This window comes from Falco punctatus (genome assembly GCF_963210335.1).
Source record: "Falco punctatus genome assembly, chromosome: 2".
Classification (NCBI taxonomy): Eukaryota; Metazoa; Chordata; class Aves; order Falconiformes; family Falconidae; genus Falco; species Falco punctatus.
Genome location: NC_137581.1, coordinates 83,958,960 through 83,982,722, shown reverse-complemented (window position 1 = coordinate 83,982,722; position 23,763 = coordinate 83,958,960). Strand labels below are relative to the sequence as shown.

The following is a 23,763-nucleotide window of genomic DNA, read 5'->3' as shown; positions in this document are numbered from 1 at the left end:
TGCTGTATGACATCTGCTAACCCTACCGTGGCTAAGCACTCTACTTTGTCAAAAGACTCTCCAGAGCACAGAAGGTGTTCTTTTTCGGCATGTCATTACTGACTCCTTTTTGAAAAATATTATAACAGTCTTATTCGACACTCATATAGAAAAGTGTTGCTAACCCAACTGATTTTCTTATAAAGCCTGTATTTTTATTAAATCCTTTGCTGCTGAAACTGGCAGAGATCCATTTCCCCTTGCTCAAGTTCTCAAAAAGAGCTGCCCCTGCCAAGGTTACTTGCTCAGTTCCTTTCAGTGCTGGGAGACAAGCACCTCCAGTGACAGGATTCCTTCACATCAATGGAAGACCACATCTGACACACTTCCCACCCCAGAAGATTGCAGGAAAATACCAGCCCCTTTAACTTGGAAAAAAGATTGAAAAGATGGAGCAAGCATCCCCAAAATGTGTAATAAATGGTGTCAGAATGAAAAATAAAACTCCTAAATTTTCACTTAAAAGAGCACTTAGGGAATACACTTCTCCACAACAAAAAGAAATTATGCTGGAAAATCCTTAGCTGCCGTATCAATGGGCCAACCCAAAGCCAGTTTATGACAGAAAATAACACATGAATGAGATGTCCTATCCACTGGCAGGGCTTTTTCACATTTTCAATGCTCTAGATTGCCAAGACCTGTGTGGTAGAAACCACATATGGTACAGTTGTGAATAAGCCAGAAAATGGGGCTTTAAGTAACGCTGTACAAAGACTAGTGCTTGGCATTTGGAATGTCCATAAACATGGCAAAAATGCACTGAAGGAAAGCATAGAAACCAAAATCAGAGGGATGGAAGCAAATGGCTCTGAGCAGATCATAAACCCCAAAAAAGGAAGAACAGGACAGATTAGCTGAAATGAAAAGTGGGTGTGAAAGTGCAAGTGAGGAGCTTCACAGCTGAAGGTACTTTGATGTTGAGGCAGGAAAAGGGCTGAAACAAGCGGCCACCATCAAGCAGAGAGGCCAGCCACAGCTCCAGAAGGTCTTTCAAAGTCTAAAGGACAGCGCTTTAGTTCTTGCTACCACTTGTGCCAGCTGCTGGCTACCAGCTGGAGCCTTCAGCAAGCTGCTCCCTCCACCTTCCTTTGGGGAGGTCCCCCCTTACGGTGGCTGCACCCCCAAGAGGAAGCATCAGACACCACCAGGTGACTGCAAGTTACAGACCTCTGATGCTAAATTCACTCATGCTGCACAAGTTCACATCGTCAGTGGAAGATGTATCAACTGTGTGTTTGTTTGCTCTTAGTATCTGTTCCCAGATTGACCTCTTTTTTTTCCACCTTTCTTTAAATCCGGAATCTGTTTGGTGGCCTAGATTTTCAGTTCTTCATAGGCTCTGCTTGACTCGTGCATGAAGGAAAGAAGACAAAGATGGCCTTGTGCCACTGCTGGTCTGCTGGGGACTCGCTTAGCTTTCCACCTTAATTGGCCTCGGGCTGCCCTCAATGGGGTTTGGCGACATCCCCCAGCCTTGGCTGCCGCGCCAGGGACAACCCAGCAGCCTCTGCCCCGCATCTCGGGCGGGCCCGGCGCCCGTCCCCGGGCCAAACCCGCCGGCGGCAGCGGGGCGGGAGGGGGTGGAAAACCCAGCAAAGCCCTTTGCCTGGGGGACCCGCGGGCGGCTCGGGCAAGGGCGCGGCACGGCCTGCCATGCGGGAGGGCAGCACAGCGCCCGGCCTCCCGGCCAGGACGAGCTGGACACCAGAACGGGGGCGCGGCTCCGCGCTCCGGAAAGCCGGGTCAGCCACAGCCGCCTCCTCCACGCCTCAGCGGCCGCCTCGGCCGCGCGGGCTGGGGGCAGGTGGGGCGGCGGCCTGCGGCACCCGCGCCGAGGGGCGCGGAGCGGGGCAGCGCCGGCCGCTCCGCCGCGGGCTGAGGCAGGCGGCGGCCGCCCCGGGACAGACCCGTCCCCGGCACTGCCGGGGCGACCGGCCGGTCTGGCCGCCAGTCCCGCTCTCGGCGGTGCGGCAGCGGCCGCCTCGCCCGCCGCCCCTCGCGTCCTCCCGGAGAGCCGGCGGGCGCCGGCGGGGGCGCCCCGTTCCCGCTCCTCCCGCCTCCCTGCGCTCCCTCCTCCCGCTCCCCCGCCCCCTCCCCCGGCAGCTCCCCGCTCCCGCCCTCCCGCCGCTCCCCGCTGCGCAGAGCGCCGCGCCGCACCGGCGGGGGCATGGAGAGCCAGCGCTGCTTCGCCAACCGCTTCGATGACTACCCGGGCAGCCCGGCGGCGGCGCCGGACAGCGAGGTGGCGGTGCCGCTGGTGACGGCTACCATCGAGCGGATCCTGCGGGAGCTGCCGCCCCTGGGCGGCCCCCGCGGCTGCCAGGGGGGGCTGTACGGCGGCGTGGCCGGCGTGGCCTACATGCTCTACCACGTCGCGCAGTGTCCGCTCTTCGCGCCGTCGCGGGAGGCCTACCTGCGGGCGGCCCGCCGCGTCGTGGACGCCTGTCTCCGCTACCAGGAGGGCGGCGGCGAGGCCGACGCCGACACCCGCGCCGCCTTCCTGCTGGGCGGCGCCGGGGTGTACGCGGTGGCGGCGCTGGTCTACCGCGCCCTGGGGCTGCCCGACTTCGCCCGGCCGCTGGGCAAGTTCCGGGAGCTGAGCGAGGTCTGCGCCCCGCTCTCCTTCCTCGACTGCGGCTCCGACGAGCTCTTCGTCGGCCGCGCCGGCTACCTGTGCGCCGCCCTGGTGCTGAAGCAGCGGCTGGGCATGGAGGTAAGGGCGGGGGGCGGCGGAGTCACCCCCGGCGGGACCGGCCCAGTCGTCGGGGCCGCTGCCGTGTCCTCTGGGCGCTGGCGGCGATGCCCCGGGCTGGCACCGCGGCGTCCCGCTCTGCGCTGCCGCTCAGCTCTGGGCTACCGTGCAGGGGGACGCACCGGTGCCGGGGGACTCGACAGCAACGGGAGGAAAGGAAAGGAACAAAAAAAAAAAAAAAAAAGGCAGCTTTTCCAGCGCACAGTGGGGGCACGCTTCGGGAGGCCCCCCGGGGTGCCCTTCTCTAGTAGCCGTTTCTCCGCAGCGCGCCTCCCCTGAAGCGGGAGGTGGCTCTTGTGCAAGCGGGAGGGAGCGGGGTCCCGGCCCCGCACCCGCGGCGGGTCGCTCGCCGGGCGCGCCCGGGGAACCTGCGGTTGGTTGCCGGGTGGTGAATTCTTCGGCAAAAGCCACCCCGGGCTTTCCAAGAATATTTCTGTAAAATGAAGCAGGTGAGGAGAGGAATAGCGTTGGGTAAAACAGAGTAAGGAACCGTATAATGATAAGCGGTGCTGTACTGTAATTTGCAAGCGAGAAACCAGATATTCAGAGGCACTTGGTTTTATTAACGCCAGCGTACAGAAGCTGGTGGTCTTTTGGAAGTCTGACCACGTATTTAGGTGCTTTTCGTGAATGAGAGCTGGTTTTTTTCCGGAAGTGGGAGATGTGAGTATGGCTCAACAACGTGCTGTTGGTTTCAGTAGTTGGGACTTTACCCTAGGATATTGTCATTGTTGTTGCTGACAATTCAGAGCTTCCACCGACAGCATAATAATTAATGCAACTGATTCTGTTTGCTGTGGTGTTTGTTCCCAAGCGGTCAGTTGGTATCTGAGCAGGCATTTGTTAGTTTTTTGTTCCTGTCCTCTTGTCAGGTCCAATCTGTGTTTCCTCTGTTAATCACTGATTTGCAAGTTCATATGCTTCTGGCTTGCTTTCCTCCTGGGAAGGGAAGCAACTATTACAAGTAAATAAATGATGTAAAAACAAGTGGCTCTGCCCCATCTAGTACCAGTCACTGCAATCAGAGTCAAAGGAAGCTTATTTAATGGAGGACTCGGGAGTCTCCAGGGTATCCAGAGAGGGCAAGAAGAATGTTCAGCTGAATATTTTGATTGCCTTGAACAAAGATGCTCACAGCACTAACCATTTAAAATAGCATAAACATACGTGCTCTTTCTTTGTATAGGATTGTCTGACAATCATAACCATAAAAATGGTTATGTTAACATATGTAACCATAACATAAGCAAACTTTTCATTCTGACAGCATTTTCTATGAGAGGAAAGTTTTGTAGAAGCATCACAATCCTGTGACTGCCATCCTGAGGGGATAGTTCCTCACAGAGGAATAAGCTGTTCCTATTAGTTCAGTTTGCACTGGGGGAGTGTGTCTGGTACCCATGTCAGTGCTTATGACAGTGTCATGACATACCAGCTGAATGAAGTGGCACCCTGGACTCGACTGCGTCATTTAATTCCTTCATCCGTTTTGTCTTATGTCCTTTAGAGCAATTGCTGAACAGTTTGGAGAGAGGTACAATCCCCTCCAACAGGCAGTGCAAGGAAGGGGAAAGCTCTCCTCTCTGCTTGCGTGCTTGTTGAAAAAATCATACTTTATGCAGCTGTAAAGAGCTAAACACCCCCACAGATGAGCACAGGTATGCACTTACTGTGGAATCCATTTGGCAGGTGGGTTAAGTACAATCATAGAGGGGTTTATTTTGCCAATAAAAACATACTATGTAGCCCCTTGCTGACGTTTTAATTGGTAAGCTAACATCCTTCCATAGTATTATTTATGCTGTCACCACATTGTCATTGTAAATGTGTAGTGCAAGAAATAAAACAATCTAAACTGTTAAGTGTTAGTAAAACCAACTTTAATTTTTAATTTTAACAAAAATTAAAACTTCTAATGAAAATATTTTGCTCCTTAATGAGAGAAATTACAATGATTTCTGGTCTGTGTGTACTCTATGCTTGAGCAAAATTTGCATCCTTTGATAAATGTTCCCATCCTAATACAGAATTACTTTAATTAGTACATTGCTAGACCAGACCCTACATCCCTTTACAAATGAAGAAAACGATGCCCAGAGAGAGTGCATGTCATTTATTACCCAAGGTCAAGCAGTAAGCCAGGTACATCCCAGAATAGAAGCAATGTCTTGTGATTCGAACCACTGGAAAATGCTACCTCCTGTAATTTGATTGTGCACAGTCTCACATGGCTCATTGCAGCATGTTGTCTTGTTTCCCACACGCTTTTTTTTGAGAATGCTGTGCAAACATTTCAGCACAAAGTGAAATCCATTCCTTACATTGAAAGACAGCTGCTCCTGCCCGTATGGTTGGTTTTTTCCTCTGAAGAAGTCAAATGGTGACCTATATACAAGAAATTGCTTGCCATTGAAGAAAGGCTCTTTGAGCAAATTTTACAATTTATGTTGTGGGTTTGCTTTTTGGTCTTTTCTGGACAGGGAAGGAAGGAGTTTATTTTATTTTAGAGAACACCAACTTAGCTCAGCTGCTGTGTCCTGATGCTGTAGCTTCTTGCTGAAGAGTCTCGGTGTTTTAAAGCTTCACATGTTCTTCAGAAAGTTAATGGACGGTCCTGAAGGATCCAGTCTGTTGAATAACATTGACCTCATGTGAAGAAGGCATTTGCGTTCAGCTGGTTTTCAGAGTTTTAGGCTAATACAGCATTTTCCCTGATGAATTAATTGGGAGTTTATGCATGGGTAAGGATTACTTCAGCAGTCAAGGCTTAGCAGAATCTGACTTTCACGAGACACTATGCATTAGGAAGGATGCTTGTTTTCATCCTTTCTTTAATTTCCTTGACATTGTAGTTGGTGCTTCTCAGGGAGAGATGGGTAAAATATTGTTTTGGCAGAAACAATGGGTCATTTGTATATGGTACTTATAAATAAGATGCATGTTCTTTAGCTGACCTTAACTGCTGTGTTTTCACTGTCCAGGGGAAATTTTGTTTCTGTTCTGTCTTCTTTGGGTAGCTCTTTTTCTTCTGCTTGTAGTGTTTGTTCATTGTGTGTTCTCGGGGAAATCTGTCAGTCCTGTTTTTAATTGCCTCCACTCCACCTCTGTTTGCTTGTGCAAACAGTGCTAAGACACCGTTTAAATGGTGGTCCCATCCCCCAATGTGGACGGTATTTTATCCTCTCCGCATTTTTTCCCACTCATGTTTCTATCCCATTTCATGGTTGATGGAGCATGGTGTGCGTCTCAGTAGTTGCATTTTCTTGGGGCAATGTAACTGTCAGATGAGGAAGGAAAAGGTACAGGAGTTCAAGTGGCTTCCTACATCACCATCTGCTAAGATGTTACTGCCTTTTAGCAGAGCTCAGGTTTTCGTTTAGAAACTGACTGAACCGAAGGGCTTGACTGACTTCCACTAGTTCTGGGTTACAGCAGAAGAGACAGCTACAGACAGCAGTGTACCACGTAGGAGGCAAGGCAGCATTTTGCATGACTGCCTGATGCTGTGGTTTCATTAGAGACTGTAGTTTTGAAAGACATTGGGGACACCGTAAAAGATCGTTGCCTGTGGTTGCAGTGGTGACAAGCTGAGCAAGCACACTAGGCCAGCAACGCAGCCAAACCAGTTCCCTCGGGGGCTGAGCCACTGGGGTGAGTCTTGGGAGCCTGCAGAGACCTTAAGCTCTTTCATGCCACTATGTGGTTAAGCTTTTTGTCTCTGTGGCAGAGGGGCGTCTCGATTTCCTTTTCCAGTATGTGCGATGTTATGATTTGGTGTGTGTTTCCAAGGTTGCTGTCCTGTTACAGGAAGGGCACAATTCTGGTGCTACTCCTGATGTTACTCTGCTATGGGATGTCCAGAAAGGGCAATGGTCTTTCTAGTAGGACTCCACTGAATGTAGGGCCTGGCTGCTGTCTGTCACCAGAGCCTCATTTCTCTTGGATCTCATGAGATTGCAAATCAAGCTGACCACCTTCACCTGGTATATGAAAAACAGAAGTAGCGCTGCTGTGCAGTGTCTGGGATCTGGATGCCACAGCAAGGGAAGTGGGAGGCAGGACTGGCTTTAAAAAGCAGTGGAACAGACTGATGTGCAGTGCATGTGTCCTGACAGGTGCAGCCAGTGTATTTCATAATGTTCTGGGAAAGAAGATACAAATGAATAAAAATTAATTTTCACTTGTTCCTTAGAGTCTTCCCTCCAGCTAGTGTTAGAAGACTATTGTAGGTTAGTTTGCTCCACATTTTTGGTTGTGGTTTTTTTAGTCTCTTAGAAAAAAAATCAGAAGGTGTGAGAGGAAGGGGATTGCTGAATCCTGCCTAGAACATGTTAATTTGCAACTCTTTAAAGCACAATGTAAATGTATTAATGCTGGACATGGTGTTTATGAAAGGTACTCAATGGACTGATCATAGAAAGGGAGACCTGCAGACTACCCACAGAAGAGATGCATTTCCAAGTGCTGTAGTGCCAAATGTCCATATTAGCCTTTTAATCTCACCTGCACCTGAAAGGGAAGGGTTGTTCTTTGAGGTGAAATTTCATTCATTTTCTGTGTCTATTTAAGTCCTTTCTGTGAAAGAATTTGCCAGTTTATCTGAAACATTGTGGTGTTTGAAATGTCAAATATTGTGGTGCTAGCTGGAGATGTACTGATTTCATTATTTCATTTTACACAGGCCACTACACAGCCAGGATGTTGTTTTTTACCACAGAGGATTAAAAAGAGATAACAGTAAGGATAAAAAGCTTTCGATCCTAGTCTGCCTCTTTTAAATGTACATTCTTCTAGCCATGGTTTCCCAAACCACACACGGTCTAGATTTTGCATCGATTTGCTTAAATTGTTGAATTTAAACAGGGAGTTGAAAACAGGAGTTTTCTAAAGTAAACAGTGAAACAAAGGGAATTATTTGCACCTGGATTTTTTTTTTTAAAGCATTTGGATATAGCTTGGGTCTACTTTTCAGAATTTCTCTGTTTGTCTTCAGGAGGGCATCACAAATCATTTTTATTTTAAACAGCCTTCAAATCCTGGGATGAGCACAGCTTGATAATGGCCACCTGGATGCAGTTTAACACAGTGGACACTGTTGTAGTTAGAGCAGAAAATTTGGGGTTGAAAATGTTGAATTTCAAGTGTATTGTTTAACAGCCAGTATAAAGGCACTGTAGTACAGAGGGTTTACTGTGGATCCTTCCAGGATTGGAGGTTTGATTGACACAAGTTTAGCTACATACATTATATATTCTGCTGCACATTTCAACTGCTTATAGCTGAAGAGTGGTATTAATCTGTCATCGTCTTCTAAAAAGACAGTTTTGCACAAAAGCAGTGTCATATCTCTGTACTGCTTTGTGCTGTTGAAATAATGTTTGTCGATGCAGCAGCATCTTTTTGCTGAAAAAGCAGCCCAAGTGGTAATCCTGATGTTATAATATCAGTTTTTAACAAAAAAAAAAAATATATTTAGTCAGAGCATCTCTTGTATCCAAAGCAAATCTCAGCTTTCCTATCCTCCTTATAACTCCTTTAAATTTCATGTACTGGAATTTAACTCTTAAACCTTTTCAGTTCAGTCACCTTCCTCGTCATCACCATGGAGAACTTTTACATCACCCTTTGGAGTTTGTGGGTACTAGTCCTTAGCGTTCTAGAAGCAAGGGTGTCGAGCACAATGCCTTTGTCCTCCACAGAGCAGAATGTGCTGCCTCTGGCTTGAAGATGAGATCAGTGGAATAAAACGCAGGAATCTGAACAGGAGCATTTTTGTGAAAGAGGTGCTGAGCAGTTCTTTGGACCTGTGGAGTGTATCTGGTGACTGAATCTTTAGAAACATCTGGAACCATCAGAGCGTTTGAAGCAGAGAAGCAGGGGATCTTGCCAACAGAGGTACAGGGCTTGGGTGGAAGCTACTGTTCTTCACAGCATTAGTTACTTGTGGTCAGTTTGCTGGCACAGTGCAGGAAGTTTCTTAAATCTATTGCCTTAGGTTTTTAGATTTTTGTATGTTGTATTTTACAAAATAATTTTAGTACGATGCTGTGTTTCTACAGATAGCTATATTTGATATTTACGATTTCCTCCATGACAAAGGCTAATAGTGATTTTTTGGCATGGTTCTCACAAAGGACCAAAAGCCATGCAGTTAACACTGGATGACATGGGAAGAAGAAAGCCTGCACGTGTAGAACATGCATATATGGTGGAGTGTGTGAAGGCAGAGAAACAGGAAGGCATGGGGGAAAAAGACATTTGAGAGAGGCTGAACAGAGACGAGAAAAAAAGAGCCAAAAAAAAAAAAAAAAGATAAAAAAGCAAAAGAATAAGTTACCGGCAAAAATATAAAAATTGAAAGCTGCAGAGAGGCAGCAGAATTCAAAGATTAAGGGAAAAAAGCAAGGAGTAATGTAGTCCCAGGAGCAGGGGAGGTTTAAAACTAAAATCAAGTTCACTTGCAAACTGGTGTGGATCTGATGGCTGATGTGCTTGATTTGGAAGAAAATAAAAGTTCAACAGAAGAGTAGAGACAGAAATAAAATGGGTCAGGGAACAGGCAGAGGAGTAAACTACATTTCATTGAGGAAAATTACTATTTTTGTCTGCTTGGTTTTTGTCTGTCATTCTTCTGTCACCATATTCTCTGCATAGGCTCATACACTTACAAAAATAGCTGTTGTCACATTCAGTGCTTGCAAATTCAGAACACAACATTGTGTTATATTTCATTTTTTTTTTTCTAAGGAATAACTGAGATGACTACTTGACGTCTGGAAACAAATATGGGCATTTTCATGAACATTGCCATACATACTTCTTCTGACATTTTCCTATTACATGCATATAATACTGTAAATTAGCATGTAACCTAAATGGTAACGCCATTAGTAAATCTTACTTGGGTACCAGGATAAAAAAGCAAAAATATGAGAGACTGAGCTGCTCTTAGGAGGAAGAAAAGAGCAGGAGGCAAACAATCGCCAATGAAAGCGTAACATCCTCAGCACTTTACAGCACTGAAATGGAGGATAAAATTAAGCCTTAAGTTTTCTTTGTACTCATTTAATACACATCATTAGAGCATTAGACTTATACATAAATCATAGCACAGCTATGCCACAACTAGCAGTGCTGAAATACAGAAACCATCCTCTTCTTTCCTCTCTCCTCCACTAAATCAATAGACTCTACTTCTCTCCAGTTAATTAGCTGGACAGTCTTTAATCAACCTACCACCCTATTGACAGATTGTATAAAGATAGCAGAGCAGTTTACTCGGCCAGTAAGCTGTTGTCTTCATCCTCGCCTCCAACCAGTAGAGGGGTTCTGTAGAGAGGATGAAGGAGGCAACTAAAATGGGCAAGTCCTGTGATCCTGCTCTGCTGCTGCAGGAGCGTCCCATCACAGCCTGGTGTAAGGCATTTGGTATAAATGGGAGTTTCGTCTGTCAGCCGACTTCTCTATTACACCCCTTGTTTAAAAAATGAGAAATCAATATATGCAATCAGGTCACCATTTTTGATATGACAGTCTGTCTAAATGCTCATTGTCTGTGTCTGTCGTGTGGTTCCTTGACCATTGACAAGCATGAAATTAAGCACCGAGTGATGTTGCGTAACCTTCTGTCCACTCCATTACAATAGAGCTCAATGAAAATACCCTGTCAAAAACAATTATTTCTTATCTATGTTGTAGGATTATTTTCAAGTGATAGTTAGTGAGCTGATTAATTTTTCTAGGAATAGCAAGGCAAAGTAATTGAAATAGCTATTTCATCTTAGGCAAACATGATCAAGGAGTATCTTAATAGCAGTCCAAGCTGTTGCTGAGTCATTTGGTGTTTCTCAGCTCAGTATATTTTGATGTCTAAGTGTAGAGCCATAAATCTATTTTTGCAGCAGATCAGCATTCCTGAATTCCTCATTTTAATGGCTTAATATCTCCTGCTGAATAACAGTGGATTATAAGTGAGACAGAACGGATGTCAGCACTGAATGACCTGGGGGGGAAAAATGTGGCAGATAGATAAATCTTCTAGCTGTCCAAGGCATTTAGTTGTTTTGTGTGGCTAATCTTTTTCCTCACAGAAGACTACTTTTCCCTCATTGGCACAATGTAAATGTAATTGAGGATTGTAAGTTTGGGGTGAGCTGGTCAAGTTTAGGTTTCATTGTGAAGGAAATGGAAGCTGCTGTTAACTGTGTGTGGGCCTGGGGCTGGAAGCAGCACAAGCCTAGGCAGCCCTTCACTGGGGGGTCAGTGCAGAGCTGGAAAATGGCGGGCATTGCGTATTCCATACTGGCAGTGTCCTGCAGTTTGTCTACTCAGTCCTGACAATCAAGTGATATCCCTACCAGAATCAAAGAAGTGATAGGCACGTTGAGAGGTAATTCAGGCTGCCGTCTAGCCCCCAGGCAGGTGCCTGTGCCTGTGTCATCCCTGGCAGCCTCTCTCTTAACCTGCTCTTCACACCCACCAGCGATGGAAGATCTGCAGTCTGCCGTGCCTGTCTGAGACACTGGTTTGTTAGCTTCCCTGTTAGAAAGTGTAGCCTAATGACTAATCTGAATATTGCTGTAGTTTAAGCGTGATGTTCCCTGTGCTGTCCATTGAGAAACAGCGAGAAATTCAGTTCCTCTTTCCAGCAGCTCTTCATATAGCAAGACTGTTATAATTTCTACACTTAATCTTTTCTTCTCTAAGCAATCCTAATGCCTCTGATCTTCCCACGTGTTGTATTTTCTACACCTCTAGTCATTCCCATTGCATTCTGCCAGACTCCTTCCAGCCTTTCCTGAAGAGTGCCAGAAGTTGGACACATGGTTCTGGCACAGGCCTTTCCAATTGAGCAGAGAGGTAACTTTGTGTTTCTTCCAGGTCTTGTTTCTATTTATACAGCTCAGTAAGGTGTTTGCCTCTCACGCCAGTGTGACACTGACTCACATCCTGCTCATGACCTGCTATTATCCAGCAGTCTTTTAATGGGCCACTGCTACATGGACAGGTATTCATTAGGAAAAACCTCTGAACAAGTGAAGTAGGTAGGGGTCATGTAAAGACAGGGAATCATTGAACCATAGAAGCTGTGCTGTGATAACACAAAATGAGAAGCTTCTTCAGCTGAAGGAGCTTTGTTTCATTATATCCAGCTAGAGAATCTCCTTTCCCTTTTCCCTGAGTAAAACTGGGAATACGTTACTCTCTGTTGTAACACCTGATGTGACACCATTATTTATTCAGAGGGCATCTGTGAAGTGGTAAGAGTTCCTTTGTGGAAGTATAGCTGGAACAATATATCTGAGGGGACCATATTAAGTCAATTATTTTGTACACATTAGAAAATCTGAAGAAGTGTCTGGAGGTTAAATTTAGTCTGTTCTTGTGATTTACTTTTGCTGCTAATGTGAAGATAAAGCTCATTCTTGTCTCTCTCCCTAGTTCCGTCATCTTCAGTGAGGGCCATTTTATATATTCTTTGATTCACCAGCAGCATGAGTCAATGGAAATCTGTCTTTGTATTTTTATAAAAGTTTCTTACAGCTTCATCCAGCATCACCAAATGTGGGGTTTTTTGGCTTACTGGAACTGTCCTAACAAAAGCAAAGATTTCCTTGCAGTAAAGTAATACTACAGGCAGAGGCTGGAAAGCATCAGCCTTGTCGTAGATGTTCATAGGACTTTGAACATGCCATTTTCACTAAGGTTCTTCATCCCTTTGTAAAGCAAACTCCTGATCTCTAGATATTTCTACTTGCCATATGTGAAATGGCTAATGTTATACTTAATTGTTTTAGTTTTCTAAGGCTAAGCCAGTGATTAATTAGTGAAAATTACAGTTATAATAGCAACGGATCCCAAGATACACATTCTATGTGTAGCTGTTTAAATTTGATTAGACGTAAGTTGGCCAAATATGAACTTGGGGAAAATTCTTAAGTAGAACAGCGAAACAAACTTCTTTAGGCTCTTTAAATAAATATTGATTTGTTTGTTCTTGATCTTGCAGAGCTGAATCAATCATGAGCTTTCTTATGCCAGGCTGCTGTTTTCGTACATACGCAATTTTTTATTATGCCAGCAAAAATACCTGGGAAGAATGCTTATATAACTGCAACGCATCCAGAAGACAAAATGTAGACAGAATTGTGGTATGAATGCATTTGTCCTATTTTGATTTTGTTTTCTAAACACTGTGGGACTGCTAGCTTATTTTGGCAAAACAATTATTGTGAGGTAAATTTTTCAAAAAACCACACAAGTAAGCTGAGTCAAACTCAGAGTTGAACCTAAAAATCTCCAGGAGACTACAATCCATACCATCTGTCTGCACAGTGTATCAACATACTTAAATTTGGATTTGCATCAGTCATAGAGTCAAAGCATGGCCAAGGCTGGAAGGCACCTCTGGAGGTCTTCTGGTCCAGCCCCCTGCTCAGTGCAGGGTCCACAAGAGAAAGGCTGTGTCCGCTTGGTTTTGAATATCTCCACTGTACAGCCTCCCTGGGCAACCTGTTCCTGTGTTTGGCCACCCTCACAGTAAAAAAGCTTTCTCTCTACATTTAAGTAGAATTTTCTGTCACTGGGCACTGCTGAGAAAAGCCTGGGTACATCTTCTCTACTCTCTCCCATCAGGTTTTTTCCATGTTGATAAAATCTCCCCTGAGCCTTATCTTCTGCAGGCTGAACAGTCCCTGAAGTTAATATGCGGAAGGAACTTACGGAAAGCCAGAAAAATGTGACTCCCATAAATTTCAGTCATTCCTGTTCAGTTTGCCTCATTCTCCAAAAGCAGGCTAACAATGCTATTCCACCTCCTCTGACTTCCCCTAGTACCTTGGATGGGCAAAGGATTGCAGATTTTTCCCCTGCACCTGCAAGCAGGGAAGAGCCTGAAGTCCAGAAGCATTGAAAGGAGCCATTCAGCACTGTGCTTTGCCATGAAGCCTTAAACACCAGTTGCATCCCTCTTTGTCAATCTTTGCCATATCAAGGAAGGTCAAAATCTTCCCCCAGTAGCTAAGTATTAAGGTTGACAGAATTGTTCCTGGCTCTTGCAGGTGATTGGGGAAGTTCTGGATCTGAAGAGCTGTAGGGTAAAGATACTTCTTTTTCTTTAACAGAAACAAAGCAGTCTTAGAGCATGCTGCAGCCCAAGGTCTTCTTAGTGCCTTGTACCCCTGCAGCACTGAACATCTGTTAGTGAAAATGTCTGGATGATCCTAAGAGGCAGACCATGCCCCACAGTTAAAGACAAGATACACTCTAAAAGTACCTGTCCCCCTGAGCTATAGGAAGATTATTTCCTAAGCGCCCCTATTAATCAAACACCTCATTTGCCGCTGGAGGAGGGGAGTTACCTGTCCCACATTATGTGTGAGGAGCCAAGGATGCACCAGGGGAAGGAGATGAAACCTTTTTCTGAAAGCTGAGTTACAGGCCAGGGGTGATAAAACATTCTTCCTTGTGTCTGCAGATAGCCAGGACACCCCTCAAGCACAGGGGCTATGAGGGAAGTTCTTTTGTTTTGTTTTTACAGAATCTTTCTCAAATTGTGCAAGACACGTATCAGAGTACTTCTGTGTCCTTCTGGGTCCTTAAAGTGAAGCTGCTTTAGTCCAAGGGCATCAGAATATTAAGCATACAGAATAGGTCAGAAAGGCATCTGGCAAAGAACTTTAAATACATGTACTTTGACTTAACAAGCTTGATTTGGAAAACATGTTTTGTCATCTGTAGGTCCAGAAATAGCTGGCTGGGCCCTCTTGTCTCACTTTGCACAGTCCCTCCTGTAGGGCTGCAGAGAACAGTCATATAACGTGTCAAATCCAGCAAAAGAGACATGTGGCATTGAGCGCACCCAGGGCAGCGACAACACAATGTAATCTGTAGCATGAGATAATAGTAATTTCTGTTAGATAATTATACAGCACTTTGAGATCTTCAAATGCAAGGTAATGGCTAAGTGCAGTGGATGTTCATTTTTTAGTGGTGGGGGTGGTATTTCTCTCACAGTTCTTATTCCTCTTCCTCTTTTCTGTGTGAGGTTTTAACTCTTAATCTGTACTGCGCCTTCTGACACAGCAGTCTCTTTTTCCCAAAGCATGCTTAGTTTGTACACAGTCACAACTGAAAATAAGTAGCACAAAGGGAGGATTGATGACTTTCCTACTTTTGTTATAGTACCAAATGGCAATCTTTTAATCAGGAGAAAAGTACAGATGGCGATCCCGTTGCTTACCAAGTAAGCTACATTTTAAAGAGTGCAGTATCCCATACTGCCTCAAATTAATCCCATGACTCTTTACTCTGCCCTTGAAATGGGGCAGTATTGAATTACAAGTGACTGACTATCTGAAGTGACTTGAATTGTATTTGGAGTTGTGGGCATATTTCCAGGCAAGGCTAATGGCAGTGTATGCCACTGGAAACTCTTGTTGCTGTCCTTTTGCTTCAGGACTGTCTTTGTCAATGTGTCTGGGAGGAGGATCTGGGAGCCACATACAGATCATCAGGATTTTTACTACATCAGACTGCTACCACAGTCTAAGGGTAGGGTAAAATTCAGATGACTCAGAGGACTCGATCACCTTCATCTGGTTTTCCTGCATTACGTTGTCAGCATTCTTCTTCTAGCTTAAGTTGATATTTCTATTCAGTGGTTTATTGGCATGGCACAAATTGTAGATCATCACACAAAGTAAAAGTGGCATGATGCCAGCATGGAGTTCTCTAGAATTACCTTTGCTTGAAAGCAATGCTGGTGCTACTTTAAAGTGACTAATTATGCTTCTGTTAGCCTGTGAATTATGCTGCTGTGTCATTTACATCATTTAACTAATTTCGCAGGTAGCCACATTGTTCCTCAGCAGCAAATATTTAGACATACTTCTAGATGTCACATGGCTCATAAATATCTGCATAATAGAACTATGCATATAAAGCAGCATGACTTGGAGGAATAAAGAAGTCTTGTGAGACAAACAAGATCACTTGTTGTAAGTAACAGAATTATAAAATTAGTGCCTGATGAAAGAGCAGTAGCCAATACCCTGTCTACATTTGAATAGGGCTTTTGATGCAGTGTCAAAGATAATCTTCCTTGAAAACCTAATTCATGCTGGCTTGGATGGGGACATTGTGGATTTGGAATTGGCTGAAAGACCACAAGCAAAGCTAATCATAAAGGACTGATGTAGGAACCAGCCTTATTTATTGTCTTTATTAATGATCCAGTAAAGACAGCTCACTGGATAAGAATTGCTTTGGCTTTTAAACCGAGGCAAATGCCAAATACCATACACAGGCATAGGGGAAGTATTAAAAAAGCTCAAGAGATTAACAAATGAACTAAAACAAGGTTTATTTTTAGCAGTACAAGCACATATAGCTGGGGACAATTATCTGTAAGACCTTGTATGCTAGGAAGAAACTGAGACTCAAGTAAGCTGAACATGACAGGGCCGAAGTTACTCATGTACTCAGTTCACATGAGTGTTAGCATATTGTCTGCACGTGTGCTGCTTCACTGCTTTTCTATCTGGATGTAACATGATAGCACATCCGAGTTCTACGCTTACTTTCATGTAAATTAACATTATGTTTCTTTACATTTTTTCTGCATGGAAATGAACAGTTAATATAAATGAAAAGTCATAACCAGTGCTGATAGAGGTTAACACAACACAGCATCTAGAAGGTCAATGAAATTTTGGACTGCCTATGCAGCTGTACCACCCAACAGAGCTATTAAGGATTCATCTGTGATTCTTCAGGCCTTTAGGCTGGGTATACCTAAATGTCCAAGGCATCTAGTTTATGCCCTTGAAGTCTTCTGGGCATCTTTTGATAGGCATGCAAATCCTGGGAGTGCTGTGTTGTGAGGCACAAAAGCCACAGCAAAATTCATAAGGCAGTGGCTGCATCACTCACCATCCATGGAGCTCTGGTACAGATTTACAGTGCTCTCTTTTTGCCGTGTATTTATGCAACTCCTTCCAGTTGCCATCCCACAGTAGTAGCCGTTTGCACTCCATCTCACCTGCTGTAACTCATCTCTACCTCTTCCCAGCGACTCTGTGAAGCTGAAGTTGGGGAGCATGTCCCACGTAGCCCCTCTCTCACTTCTGCAAGTCTCTCCCAGTTTGCTGGAGGTACTCTTCTCACAGAGCGCCAGGCAAGGTCTTGTCTGCCGTGGAGTAAAAGTGAACTAGGCATTCCTGTTAGCCAGGGCAGAATGTGTTCACCTCTCATCACTCTTACAGGTTTTAAGACTAAATTGGTCTCTGAACGAATTACAGTCCAAGCTGGGGTCATAGTTTCTTCCTTTTTATGTGCAGTAACTTTGAGACTTCATCGCTAACCTGGTAATTCAAATTCACATCGCTTCTTTTTCTGACACAGTGCAAGAATTTAAGCTGATGCCTCTAAGCTGTGTGCTGATGGGATTAAGCAAGTCTCCCTTATTGCAGCTGTGATTGAAATTACTTACATAAAATACTCAAACGTTCTTCAGAACAGGGCCTGGAGGAGGTGCCCCAAACTCCAGGCTCCAAAGTTGCTGTGTTTCTTTGTCACCTGAAGTGTAAGCATGGCAAGAAACTGTTCCAGCATGGCAGAAATGCACTAACTGCGGAACAGCTTTGAGTAACTGTTCGCAGGCTCTGTTACATACAGCACAACATGGACTCTGTCCAAACTGTTGAACGCTTCCACTTGTTTGCAGTGAGGAGCACAGTAGTGTATACAAACAAATCTTTCTTCTTCAGGATTTGTTTTCAATATTCCATCTGGTTTAATATCTTGTACCAGTACACTAGATGACTCAGAGTAGCTGCATGTATGTCTGTGGAAGGTAATTTTGAAATGTGTTGTCTGTAACGTGCCTAACATGCACTTTTTAAGGATGGGCTTTATGCTCTGAAGCACAAGGGTTTACCGTTCTTCCAGAATTGGTGGGCTGAGTTCCTGGTGTTGATTGTATGACTTGGCCTTGCAACATCTGTCAGGAATAAATGTTCTTACACTGTAATATTTGATGTGTTTAAAGGTGATAAAATAGTTATTTAAACTACACAGGCTCTGAAGAATTGTAATTGTGGGGCAATTCTGGCGATTAACCCAAAATTTTTTAAAATCATTCTCAATTTAATTATAGAGAGGTTGGTTTGTTAAAATTCTACAGTGTGAGTGGGCTCAGCTGCATTTTGCAGAAATAAATTCCCTAGCTTACTTGAGTCTTGGAAGAGCAGAGAAATATTTTGTCTTTAAACTTGCTGCTTTTCATAAGCTATCATTTTGTTCTTACATTACAAGATAAAATAACTTCTTGTGAGCTTTATCACATCAATTATCTTCTGTCCAGAAAATAAGTGTTGCAGTCTGTTTAACTTCACACACTCTCTGCTTGATTTCTTAAATTTTATTTTATTTTGATAATGGGAGAACAGACCTGGAGAAATACCAGAAGAACAAAGCAATGACTGCTATAGTAGCTTTTTAATAACCATTTCAGTATTACTGTCGTGCATCCTAACACTTTTTGTTTGCTTTCTTCAGTGCAGCAATACACTTAGCCGAGATTTTCACTGAGCTGTTCAACAACACTATGCAAATTGTCACATAATAATTTAGGCCCTTCTTTTCCGTGAGTGTAAGTTTTTGAGAAGGTCAAGGACTCCTCTAAGGTGGTGAACTGTTACAACTATGCATGTGTTATACAGCTACTATCTAGGCATTCCATGCATCCCTACGTATTATCTTAAGATGTAAAACCCCACTTTTTCAAGTGGGGAAAACCCCCACAACACTGAAAGCATTGTGGTTGGGAGCCTCTAACACTGGAACCATGTGCTCTTTCTTGAACCGTAATTTGAAAGAGATGAAGAAAATAATAGTATTTTGTTTTTCTGTGTAACTCTAGTTCATCTCTGCCAGTTTAGCACAGTAACAAGCTATAAGTCTTTTATGGCTAGTTTTCTAAATGCTGCTTTCTGTAGCAGAATTCATTAGCATTTGGTACCAGTGGTTCTGAGTTGGGAGTGAAATATTTGGTGGGGTTGGGTGGAAGAGTGCGAAGTGGGTGCTCTGCCTTAGCCACTCTCCTCCTCCATAATTTTTATTTTTTTCTGGTTCTGACGCTTCTGCCATAAGGCTTTCAGGAGGCATATCTGTTTTCTTTAGTTTGCTAAGCCTGTGAGTGATGTATGTTAACTTGTATAGAGGGAGAAGGTCTGAACACACAGAACACAAGCCTAAAGGCATTGCAGATAGATGGGGAATTGTTGCATGGGGAAGATAAGAGGACTGGTTAGTGATGGAAGATGAGGAATTAAGTATTTTTAACATAAAGAGGAAAAAAGCCATAAGGCTGCTTAATAATGTATAGAATGAAGTGTTTTGTCTTCCAGTGTTTCACATCTACCTGGCATATTTTGTGAGTTGCAGCCAGGTGAACAAAGCTAAACAAAACACAGAAGCAGCCAAAAAAAGGAGGAACAAATAAGTTACAATACCCAGCAACCTGCTTCATATGTATAAGTAAATGATGTGCCATTGTTTACATTGCAATATTTGATTAGTTGAAAAGTGGTAAAATGTTTTTGACAGGTGTACTCCAGGCCCAATCCAGTAGTCCTGACACAAAAAACTTTCCCCTGGAAAGCAGTGGAAATTGGACCTGTGTCCTACAATCACAGCTGCACCTGCGAACCATGACCCAGTGTAACAGCTTGAAAGGCACATGAATTCCTGTTAAACTGAGTATCAAGCAAGATTGTGACGATAGTTCTGTCCAGTACTATTTGATGGTGGGTGTATAAACTGCGATCTTCCATTTTATTGCTAGGTTTTTAGTTCCTCAAACAAGGTATTTCCAGCAGCAAAGAAGCTTTACAGCAGGAGTGTAAAGCTCTGCCTAAGCACAAAAAATAAGCCATTATTTGGAATTCTAGCTTCAAGGGAGTGCTGCCTCGAACCTCAACTGAAATTTTTAATCCTCTTTCAGTTTAGATGTGGAAGATGGTATATTGCCCAGCTTGTCACAGGAAACAATCTCCTTGAGAATATTTGTTGACATGAAGCAAAATTCCTCAGGAGTTCCAGGGAGAGATACTGCTATAAATGCAGCTTTATTCAATAGAGGCAGAGAGTGTGCACAGCCTTGAACTAAAGAAAAAGTGATGAAGAAACCCAAATATTTTTATTGTGTGTAAGTCACACACTCCACAATGGTGTAGAGCAATGAATGAGAAGGCATCTGCTAGTCACTTCTCTCCAAAATGACTAAAATGAGAGTAGGGTCAATCCTTGAAGAGTTAGATGTTTGCTCAGCTGTATCCATTTGGTTTTTCTACATGGCTTCTGCCAGCAAGGTCAGCATTTTACTCTGTCAAGTAAGCCATATTCCTGTAGTCTCGATCTTTAAAGGCTATCTCAGATAGAATTATTATCAGTCTCAACAGACTATGAGCCAGCCTTGTAGTGTTATCAGCCAGACGTGGAATAACAGGAATTTACAAGAATAATTGCATGGCATAGAAACCCTGGGTATTGGCCTGGTTACTAGATGAATTACTGGATTCCATTCCTGACGGTCATGAAACTACTGTATTTTTATATCTGTGTTAGATGCTACACCAAATGGTAAAACTTTCCGTGTTTCTTATATAATACTTGCCAGGAGTAATACCCCCCAAGTCAGATCAGTGAGGACTTTGATATTAAAAGCTATATGAATGATCTGACAGGTGAAATAACTTTGACAAATTGAAAAAAATGAATACTGCATGAAACTGAAAAGGCTGTTTTCCATCACTCTGAGTGATTAAGCTGACACTATTAAGACGAATTGAACTATGAACATCTTTAGAAATATTCTCAAGGAACTCGCAATCAATCTTCCTCAGTCCCCATCCAATACTTTTTATTTATTGCATTACGTAGTTGCTTTCAGTGTAATCTTTTAGCTTTATTTATCTTTTTTGGTGGTCTCACATGAACTATATCATTACCGTTGTTGAAACAAGTAAAGCTTTATTGTTATGTACAATTACAGCATGAAAATAGTGCTTATGATAAGCTGGAAGCTGGTAAAAGGTTGTGCAACCATATAGGTTCTGTTTAGTAGTTTGGTCAGAGACATGCCTCAGCAAAGGATGTGGTAGAAAAACATTTAATCATCCAAATATGCCATGTGCTGACTTTTCTCCAGGCCTGTACCACACTGAATTTGGATGTAGACTCTTCTCTTCAGACACAGCTAGTTAACTTAGACTATGGGGCTCAGGAGCCCTTTCACTCTTTTACCACTCCCACCCTGCCACCCCACCCCTTTACCCCCTTTTCCTTTCTCCCAGGGCCAGGTACGCCAGCCCCAGCTCTGTTTTGTGGCACCTTTTGCAATGCAGCGCCCAGCTGGCCCTTCCCAGCCCAGACGAGGAGTACAAGAGCTGGGCAGCCACCAAGCACGTAGCCGCCTCTACCAGGAGAGATCACTATTGCAGTAACATTTTGTTAAGTCAGGTGTATAAAGTGAGACGCAGTGCTCCTCTCCTTTTGCCTTTTTTAAGCAAGTATCAGTTTAAAGGAATTTTATAGGTATTGGCAGTTTCCCATAGAAACCTTGACTAATTTTCTCAGAGCTTAGATTTTGGAGATGAAGCAGTGATGTCCTCATTTTCTCTTACCCCTTGCAGCAGTGCTTTCCACTGCCTGATTTCACTTCAGTATTTAGTGGCACCTTCAAAATTAACTATGTCCTCATGAACTTGGCAGTAGTACAATTCATAATCTTAAAAGGTCCTAGCACGGACATTTATTTCTCTTTGCACATTTATACTCCTCAGAAGTAAATCATTACATTTTGTTAGATCAGTGCCTTGTCAGATGCCGAGTGCTCGCCTTTCCAGTTGAAGGAATGAAGGAATGGAAGTGTGCAGTTCTTTCTGGAGACCTTCAGGGTATGTTAAAATATGGCCTATCAGCTTTCTTTGGGTTTTAGACACAGTTGCCATTTTCATTTCTAGAACTTGTAAGCCTAGGTCAGCTTCCCTGTGAAAAACATTGGCCTTTACCAGTTGACTCGAGATCAAGTTCTGCCCATCTCATGTTGACCTGCAGATTAATGCACAAACACTAATATATTCATTTTTCCAAGAAACAGTATCCCTAAGTTCCTGGTAGCAAATGGTAGTGCCTAATTAAACTAGACTTGCATAATTTTTGAGTGCAGACTAAGTGCACAGCCATGGTTACTGTAGTGTTTGGGGAGGCTCCCTCATCTGTGTTAGAAAGCTTTTATCTTTTGCAAAGGCTGTTTCATGAACCCTGTTTCCTGCTGTGCTGGAGCTGGAAGAATGGATAGCACTTCTTATGCCTTTGCATAGCTTGCATACAGTCAGCCAGTTCAAGCAGTGGGACAGCTTTGCTACAACAAGAAATGTCTGTGAAACAGATGAAGGCATGGATTCACTTCCAGTGAACCGGCAGACCCGCTGTTAAGGGGAAGTAAGCTGATCCAAAATACACAGGCAGGGCAGATGTTCCTTGCTTACTAGTGTAAAAAATGGGATGGGATCCTTGGGCAGCACAGCTACAACACTGAGCTGCCTGTTACCCAAACAAGAGTGCAAGGTGCCCAGCTTGGAAGGTGTTTGTCATCATAATGCAGAATTGTCAGGGACATGTATCTAGAGTGCAGAAGGATAGATCTCCCTTCAGGAAATGACAGCTTCGCACTGCAGTTTTGGCATAAGGTAACTACAGGGCTTGTGTACTGATGTACTTTCTGACTGAGACTAAACAGAGTCAAAGGATTTCCCACTGGTGAAGAAGTTTTTACATGAATAATCTTCCTCCTGCCCATACGGGGAGCATAGATGGAAGGAAAGCAGTATCTGTGCAGCACTGATCTCTGACTTATTTGCAGCTGTCACAAACAGCTCCGATTTCTGTTGGAGGAGTGGTTGACACACAGGAACTCCAAACAAGGATTTGGTTTGCAGAAAGGTGATCACTGATACATCCATTTTGGCCAGTTCCCAGGGTCTGTGCCCACAGAATGGCTCGACCATGCATTATGGGGTTGTTGAATAATAATAATAATAATAATAATAAAGGAAAAAAGAAGAATTTTACTTTTTTGTTGGAAAAATTTGGGGTAGAAATCTGTAATATAGAAGAAAGCCTCTCCAAGCAGCATCAGGTTTGTTTCTCAGTTAATTTGCAAGTCTTATATTTTTACTGTTTTTAAACATGCTTTTCAATTCATGGTCTTGAATTTGGGTGCAATTCTAGGGAGAGATGCTTGAAATTGAATTGTTGGTGCTCTGTGCTGTGTGGTAACTCTAACCCTTTACTAGGCAGAAGAGAACCTGCAGCTGGGGTGCAGACAGCTTCCATTTCAAAGCTGTAACACAGAAGTACATCCCAGGGTACCTCACTTCTTCTGTGATGGGACTTGTTCTCCTGAGAAATTCCCTGCTGTCTGTGCTGCTGACCAGCCATGTTCAGCTGAACAGCACCCAAGTTCTCAATAGGCAGACTAATACCTCCTCAGTGATGCTGGTTATCTGAACAGCTCTGCTCTTAGATCCATTCCTTGATATCCTTCCTGCTTCAGTTCTCCAGCAGCAGAGAGCGGGGTGGTTGTGCTTCCATACTTTCTTCAAGTAAAGAGGGTGATGGGAACCTCTTGTTTCCTTTCCAGGACCTGGGAGAACCACTATATTAGAACTACACGGCTGTATCCAGCCAGACGCTGGTGCAGTTGAATGAAAGGTGTTGGAGCCTGACTGTAACTGGAGAATCTCATGTTTTCCCTCTCTTTTCGTTGACCCCAGACAAGGGAAGCTTGAAAAAAGGCCAGTTGCCATTTTTTCCTTGAAACTCTCCAGTGTTTGAGACACAGTGAATAGAGATGCTTATTGCATTTGACCCGTGTAGCAGCACCAGCTGCTCTCAGACAGCCT

At 43.9% G+C, this 23,763-nt stretch overlaps 1 protein-coding gene across 3 annotated transcripts in view; it reads left to right on the top strand.

The window, feature by feature from the left end:
* The first annotated feature begins 1,922 nt into the window (after window positions 1-1,922).
* LANCL3 (LanC like family member 3) overlaps window positions 1,923-23,763 on the top strand; it is a 38,644-nt gene continuing 16,803 nt past the window's right edge. For 2 of the 3 annotated variants that reach the window (XM_080374358.1, XM_080374357.1), the window contains exon 1: window positions 2,136-2,755. In XM_080374358.1, the coding sequence (XP_080230484.1) occupies window positions 2,210-2,755 (546 nt within the window). In that variant the 5' untranslated portion in view covers window positions 2,136-2,209. Of the gene's footprint in view, window positions 2,756-23,763 lie in introns of all 3 variants that reach the window. The other variant, XM_080374359.1, reaches the window with a different exon arrangement.